Source organism: Neoarius graeffei, chromosome 3 (assembly GCF_027579695.1).
Source record: "Neoarius graeffei isolate fNeoGra1 chromosome 3, fNeoGra1.pri, whole genome shotgun sequence".
NCBI classification, from domain to species: domain Eukaryota; kingdom Metazoa; phylum Chordata; class Actinopteri; order Siluriformes; family Ariidae; genus Neoarius; species Neoarius graeffei.
The window spans coordinates 23,750,111-23,758,442 of NC_083571.1; the positions used below are offsets into that span (position 1 = coordinate 23,750,111).

The following is an 8,332-nucleotide window of genomic DNA, read 5'->3' on the forward strand; positions in this document are numbered from 1 at the left end:
AACTCAGCATACGCCATCTTGTGCTTGCTTTGAATGTTTTCTTAGGTTTGTAGTATTTCCATATTCAGCACTAATGGCCTTCTGGCATATCATACAAACTGCATACTTCTGTTTCTTGCCTTCTTTTTTGAAACATTTCCAGACAGAGTGTCTTCTTGCGTTTGGTTAGCGTTATCCTTGTCGGACATTTCGAATTTTTGCTACCACGTAAGAATACATGAGGCCCGAGACTTCCGGTATTTTTGCACATGCTTGGTTATGATTTTCGATGATTACAAAAAGAACTGAACCGACCGAATTTCCAGTTAACCACAAAGTTGTGCATTTCACATTAATAAACTGCTGCATTGTCACAAGACAATACTCTGTCAAACACTAGTCTGGTTACATCAGTCACGTCCACGCATGTGCAACGCCATTAAGACTAATTACCATGCACCTGTTCCTGATTAGAGCTCAGTCACAGCACATACATTTAAGGACTCTCAGTAACAGACACTTCAAAATACATGCTCTGGACTCTGCGTCTAATGTTACCAAGTCTTGTATTTTGTATCCTTTTCTGGTTTTGGACTACGAGTATCGCATCACCTCCGATATCCTATTTGTGCCTCACTCGGCCACTGCCTGTTTTTCGACTCTGCCTTTGTCTCCATTTTGGATCAGTTTGCTAGCATGTTTTCAATAAAACTCTTTCCGCACTTACATCCATCTATCGCCCTTACATGACAAAGTGTCAACTATCCAGCAAGCTAGTAGACTAATAAAACTGTTTTAATGAGTTTTATATGAAACGGTCATGAATACTTACTGTAAAATGTGTTTGTAAATAACTCCACCTTGTTTAAAAAAAAAAAACACCCTAATTAAAAATAAGTGCTGGATAAAGACCCATCTATTTAATGGAAATAAAGATACAAGTTTTGTTGTCCAGTGGTCAAGTGTTTGAGATACGTTGCCTTACACTTACGATCAGGTTCCCTGTGGTGGTGCACGAACATTGTTCGTACGGTCGCAAAAGCCATCAGAAATCAAGTTGCTGTATTACCATATTCTCTTAAGTATTCTTGGGTTTCACGTGACATCACATCCACCTCATTAGTTATTCAGAACTTTAGCTGGTGGTCTACCAAAGCTCAGTTGACAAAGTGTTTGTACAGACAAGGTGTATCGCTTGCATGAAAAATGCCTTACGCTTGTGTTGTTTTAGGTTGTTCAACTCGATCAACTCATGAAACTGAGAAGTTTCTTCAAGGTTCCCCGTGAACTAATAAAGGGTGAGCGAACACAGGATTTCACAAAAAGACATTGAGAAAGGTGGCTTTTGAACCTCTCACTGAAATCAAAGGGAGCCGAGTCGAAGCATGCTCGAGTTTGCAGTGGTCACTTGGCGAAAGGTTTGTATTTCCCTCTCAGCTAGGTCAGTGTTTTCAAAGTGTCGTTAGTTTTTCCAGTCACAAAGCACTTCAAAGTCCCCAGCTGTTTCTTTGTTTACTCCTCATTTGATAGCTGCCATACTGAAAACACATGTCTTGCCTTTTTTTTTTTTTTAAACAGGGTGTCCTAGTGGTCTTTTCAACAAGTCTTTCAGCAAGTGCATGCAATCAAAACGACCATAAACAAGTGTTGCCAGGCAAAACAAACCTCACCTGGTAGCACTTATGAATATGAAGGAAGATATCGTGAAAAAAAAAAATTATAGGTACCCTATGGGTCCATGTGGCTACTGCTTAAAAATAAAAAATTTTCTGATCCCATATATACCGTATTTATCCTTATAGAAGCGCCCTCCCTATTTGACGCGCCTCCACGATTTTCAGAGCTAGAATAGTATTTACCAACCATTTTCTTCATTTAACAAACTTTAAATCCAACAAACCACAACAGAGACGTTCAATTTCACCGCTGATTTTTTTTTTTTTTTACCGGAAATCGCGTTAGTAAACATGGACAGTATAAAATATGGACATTCACTCTGCTGCGGATATCAATACCGGTGGAGACGTACCTTTTGTTTGCACCACTCTTGTACACGTTTACGGTGAACATTAAATGTTTTTGCAGCTAAGTGTTTGCCTTTCTGCTCTGCCAGTTCTACAACCTTTAACTTAAAACTAGCGGTGAAGGATCGTTTCGAGGACGACATTTTTTGTGAGCTCATAAACATCGACGATGACGTGAATTGTGACGTCACTACAAATAGTTTACTTACCAATGTTATCCTTATAAGCGAGCTGGACATTGTTTAATTGACTTTTTGGACATAACTGTATTTTCATGTGTTTCAAAATAAATGTTTTAAATTCCGATGATTTTGTCATGTTCGAATTTTGTCATTTAAGGGTCGAAATTGACGCTCCCCCTTCATGTTTTGCATCGCGCCCGGGCGTGTTTATTAGGATAAATACGGTATATATATATATATATATATATATATATATATATATATATATATATATTTTTTTTTTTTTTACTCTATGACGCAGTAGCCACAAAAATGAAGTGTAATCCAAAAATGAACAATTTAATAAAAAATATCACAGAAATAAAATATACCAAGTGTCTGTACTGTATATTATTCCACTCTTACAGTTTTTGAAACGGAAACCTCCGAACCAAGGCTCATACACACGCTGTCGCCATGACCCAAACTCCCAGAAATGGCCTGGCGCTAGAGCTCAGTGGAACACGCTTTCCTTCTGTAACAAGCATAAACATGTCTGAAAGTGATTTTTTTAATCCATTTATTTTGAATGGTGAACCGAATTGTATACACTCACCGGCCATTTTAATCGGAACACGCGTATGTGCAGTGCGCAAGTGTTACACTCTTACATTCTTACAGCACAGTGGCTAACACCTCTATATGAGGCAGTAACCACAAAAACGATTCTGACCTTTTTGGTGACCTTGACCAGATGACCCCCAAAATGTTAGAGGTTCATTTGGGCATGTGAGACCATTGCCCATCTATCCTGAAAGTTTCATGAAGACTGGTCCAGCCATTTTCCCATAATATCATGAAAAAAAAAAACCTGGCCGAAAACAATACCTCGTCCTCTGGTGGACTCTGCCCCAGGCGAGGTGGTAATGTCATCCATATGCATGAAGGCTGCGATAAAATTCTTTCCCAGCCATACGGTTACAATGCGTCGTGATCACTTCTCCGTCTTGTTTAACTAAGATCCAGGTCTTTAAAAGGGGTTTCTGATGATCTTTGTGAATGATTTACCAGAGAGATAAGAGCCAACACAAGTGAGAATCAAGCGAACTGTTGCTTGTTTACACTTCAACTAGCAGTGCTTCGCTGTAAAAACGCGAACAAAAAGCTTTTAAAAAAAAAAAAAACTACATAAAACTCGATGCCAACGGCGGCAATGGAAATGCCTCCGCCTAGTAGACTACATGCCTTAAGTTGTGATTTGGGGATGGACATTTGACCTCAGAGTAATCTTGACCTGGTGAAATCATTTGTATTAGCCTTGGAGATATTGAGTTAACAAGGTTCTTGGACAGACATTTGACCTCACAGTGACCTTGACCTTAGACCTTTTGATCTCAAAATCTAATCACCATGTTTGTCCCAAAGCGCAAAAATGGTAAAAGTTTGGTGAAATTCCTTTCATTAGCCTTTGAGATATCGCGTTCACAAGGTTTCGGGACGGACGGACAACCCGAAAACATAATGCCTCCTGCACCTTACGGTGGCGGAGGCATAAAAATGTTTCGTGGATGGAGGAGATCAAAATAGAACTTTTTGGTTTAAATGAGAAGCGTTATGTTTGGAGAAAGGAAAAACACTGCATTCCAGCATAAGAACCTTATCCCATCTGTGAAACATGGTGATGGTAGTATCACGGTTTGGGCGTGTTTTGCTGCATCTGGGCCAGGACGGCTTGCCATCATGGTGGAACAATGAATTCTGAATTATACCAGCGAATTCTAAAGGAAAATGTCAGGACATCTGTCCATGAACTGAATCTCAAGAGAAGGTGGGTCATGCAGCAAGACAATGACCCTAAGCACACAAGTTGTTCTACCAAAGAATGGTTAAAGAAGAATAAAGTTAATGTTTTGGAATGGCCAAGTCAAAGTCCTGACCTTAATCCAATCGAAATGTTGTGGAAGGACCTGAAGCGAGCAGTTCATGTGAGGAAACCCACCAACATCCCAGAGTTGAAGCTGTTCTGTACGGAGGAACGGGCTAAAATTCCTCCAAGCCGGTGTGCAGGACTGATCAACAGTTACCGCAAACGTTTAGTTACAGTTATTGCTGCACAAGGGGTCACACCAGATACTGAAAGCAAAGGTTCACATACTTTTGCCACTCACAGATATGTAATATCGGATCATTTTCCTCAATAAATAAATGACCAAGTATAATATTTTTGTCTCATTTGTTTAACTGGGTTCTCTTTATCTACTTTTAGGACTTGTGTGAAAATCTGATGTTGTTTTAGGTCATATTTATGCAGAAATGTAGAAAATTCTAAAGGGTTCACAAACTTTCAAGCATCACTGTATGGACAAAAGCATGCAAGATCCTAACCTGCGTTGTTTTTAGAAGCTGAAGAGTCTTTGTCTGGTTTACTCTTCTTTTTCTTGGAAGAGCCAGAGGTTTCAGAGGACGCCGGTCTCTTCTCTACTGCCGGAGTGGACAGAGCCCTCTTCTTAAAGAGTTCACGCTCTCTCAGCAAAGCAGGGTCCATCCTACACACACACAATAAAACTTAAATTAAAATGTCACACAGTCAAAGCAGTTGTGAGCTTAACTATTTAACCATTATGAACTAATACAACTAGACAGGTCTACAACACTACACTACCATATTATACAACCCCGATTCCAAAAAAGTTGGGACAAAGTACAAATTGTAAATAAAGACGGAATGCAATAATTTACAAATCTCAAAAACTGATATTGTATTCACAATAGAACATAGACAACATATCAAATGTCGAAAGTGAGACATTTTGAAATTTCATGCCAAATATTGGCTCATTTGAAATTTCATGACAGCAACACATCTCAAAAAAGTTGGGACAGGGACAATAAGAGGCTGGAAAAGTTAAAGGTATAAAAAAGGAACAGCTGGAGGACCAAATTGCAACTCATTAGGTCAATTGGCAATAGGTCATTAACATGACTGGGTATAAAAAGAGCATCTTGCGGCTCTCAGAAGTAAAGATGGGAAGAGGATCACCAATCCCCCTAATTCTGCGCTGACAAATAGTGGAGCAATATCAGAAAGGAGTTCAACAGTGTAAAATTGCAAAGAGTTTGAACATATCATCATCTACAGTACATAATATCATCAAAAGATTCAGAGAATCTGGAAGAATCTCGGTGTGTAAGGGTCAAGGCCGGAAAACCATACTGGGTGCCCATGATCTTCGGGCCCTTAGACAGCACTGCATCACATACAGGCATGCTTCTGTATTGGAAATCACAAAATGGGCTCAGGAATATTTCCAGAGAACATTATCTGTGAACACAATTCACCGTGCCATCCGCCATTGTCAGCTAAAACTCTATAGTTCAAAGAAGAAGCCGTATCTAAACATGATCCAGAAGCGCAGACGTCTTCTCTGGGCCAAGGCTCATTTAAAATGGACTGTGGCAAAGTGGAAAACTGTTCTGTGGTCAGACGAATCAAAATGTGAAGTTCTTTATGGAAATCAGGGATGTCGTGTCATTCGGACTAAAGAGGAGAAGGACGACCCAAGTTGTTATCAGCGCTCAGTTCAGAAGCCTGCATCTCTGATGGTATGGGGTTGCATTAGTGCGTGTGGCATGGGCAGCTTACACATCTGGAAAGACACCGTCAGTGATGAAAGGTATATCCAGGTTCTAGAGCAACATATGCTCCCATCCAGACGACGTCTCTTTCAGGGAAGACCTTGCATTTTCCAACATGACAATGCCAAACCACATACTGCATCAATTACAGCATCATGGCTGCGTAGAAGAAGGGTCCGGGTACTGAACTGGCCAGCCTGCAGTCCAGATCTTTCACCCATAGAAAACATTTGGCGCATCATAAAACGGAAGATACGACAAAAAAGACCTAAGACAGTTGAGCGACTAGAATCCTACATTAGACAAGAATGGGTTAACATTCCTATCCCTAAACTTGAGCAACTTGTCTCCTCAGTCCCCAGACGTTTACAGACTGTTGTAAAGAGAAAAGGGGGTGTCTCACAGTGGTAAACATGGCCTTGTCCCAACTTTTTTGAGATGTGTTGTTGTCATGAAATTTAAAATCACCTAATTTTTCTCTTTAAATGATACATTTTCTCAGTTTAAACATTTGATGTGTCATCTATGTTCTATTCTGAATAAAATATGGAATTTTGAAACTTCCACATCATTGCATTCCGTTTTTATTTACAATTTGTCCCAACTTTTTTGGAAGCTCAGTAAGAAAACCAACCATCAAGTAATTATCCAATAAGAGACTCTTTTTTTGCATATAGCTCGTATTTGGAGGCATTTTAAAAGTTATTGAGCTAACTAACCTAATCTAAAACACCTTTACTAATCCTGTTCTAAGTTACCACAGCAGCTACATTCCAAGTGAGTCGATTCAGAATCATGTATCAATTAGGGTTGTTCGACTCCACAGTCCGGAGTCGACACTGATTCTGACTCGTTCTTCCACCTGCTGGATATGAACTGAAACAGAATCGCGCGCTTGAGAATCGACTCGAAAGATTCGCTCGCGTCTGAATCGAAGAATCGACTCGCAGCTTTTTCGTATGAGGCCTAACGACAGCTGAATGGATAATTAACGCTACCTAGGATAATATCTTCTGCTCCAAGTGAGCATAGCTAGCTGTCGTGAAATGACTTTAACCTCCAGCTGTGCAGTTTTCAGCCTGCCACCTACAGGATTCTGAAATAAAACCTACCGGCTAATCTCATTATCATTGCTAGATAAATCTACGACTCTTAACCCTTCTCTCTGTGAATAAAACCCAAACTCCAGTATAAGATTCACTACCGAGCAACACTCTGGAATGAAGCTAAACTTCTTCCGTCCTTAAAACCTACCCGCTTATCCGACTACGATCTTCCTTTGACAGAAAGACCTGTGATATTCTTGTCTTAATCCGAAGCTCATGAGCTGCCCTTGGGTTTAATTCAGTTCTGCATTGTAAGCGTCAACGCCACAAGCTAACTACAACCTAAAAAAGACGACGCCGCACTTTTTCTTTGTTTCTTGTGATATTTTCCGCACCCGTATTCAGATAAGGCTAAGCGTGTCGTATTTCGTTTCCTCGACCTGGGATTGGATAAGAGCTCGACGAGTACGACTCCGTAGCCAATCGTCGAGACGGAGGCGGGATTTATAGAATGCAGGTAGGAAAAAAGAACGGGGTTATTTCACTGGACAGTTCGCGAACTTTACACGTATTGCGCCACCTTCTGTCCTGGAGCCGTGTTTTGTTTTTTTGTTTTTTATGCCTCCGCCACCTTAAAGGAACAGTCCACCGTATTTCCATAATGAAATATGCTCTTATCTGAATTGAGACGAGCTGATCCGTACCTATCCGAGCTTTGCGCGACCTCCCAGTCAGTCAGACGCGCTGTCACTCCTGTTAGCAATGTAGCTAGGCTCAGCATGGCCAATGGTATTTTTTGGGGCTGTAGTTAGATGCGACCAAATTCTTCCGCGTTTTTCCTGTTTACATAGGTTTATACAGGCCCGGCGCCAGGAACAGTTTACTAAGGGGGCAATTAGAAATCGCAAGGGGGCAAATATTTTTCATATAGTGTGTAGTAGTGATGGCGGTCTGACAACGTGTTTCAAACAATTAACTGCGCCAACCACAAAACCACGGCCCCGAAGGTTGCTTTAGTCCGGGAAAATCATGTGACATATTACCAGGGCAGTTGCGCTTTATCAGCCCCCGTGCCCACCTGTTAACCCTCCCCTCCAATTTTCTCACAGACACGCGGTACAACTGGAAAGATGCCAAACATAAAAAACACACACAAACCTACAGGCAAGTCCTTTACATTTAAAATACATACAAATAGCTCCGCGGCATGAAAACAAAACGTCAATGCAAGTCTAAGGTACTTGGCTCGGCGGCCAAAATCATAATTTAAAAAAATCAACAGACCCCGTGGCTGCACCAGTAATAGCCTTCCTGACTCGCACCGAGTCAACGCGAACCACTTAATCCACGATCCCAGTTTAGGCGTGTAGGGGACAAAACACTCTGAAGTGATGAATTTTCACCCCCGCTGCATGGGGGGTGACATCAACGACACATATTCTTACGCTATTTGCGCACAAAGTGGACCATATATGAACACATACAC

General features: G+C 40.9%; 1 protein-coding gene across 1 annotated transcript in view; it reads right to left on the reverse strand.

Annotated features, from left to right (window-relative positions):
* The window catches only part of gtf2e2 (general transcription factor IIE, polypeptide 2, beta), a 72,619-nt gene extending 65,388 nt beyond the window's left edge, over window positions 1–7,231 (reverse strand). The window contains exons 1-2 of the mRNA XM_060916524.1: window positions 7,055–7,231; window positions 4,550–4,710 (exon numbers count right to left, since the gene is read on the reverse strand). Of these exons, the coding sequence (XP_060772507.1) occupies window positions 4,550–4,709 (160 nt within the window). The 5' untranslated portion in view covers window position 4,710; window positions 7,055–7,231. The remainder of the gene's footprint in view (window positions 1–4,549; window positions 4,711–7,054) is intronic.
* Between the last annotated feature and the right edge of the window lie 1,101 nt (window positions 7,232–8,332).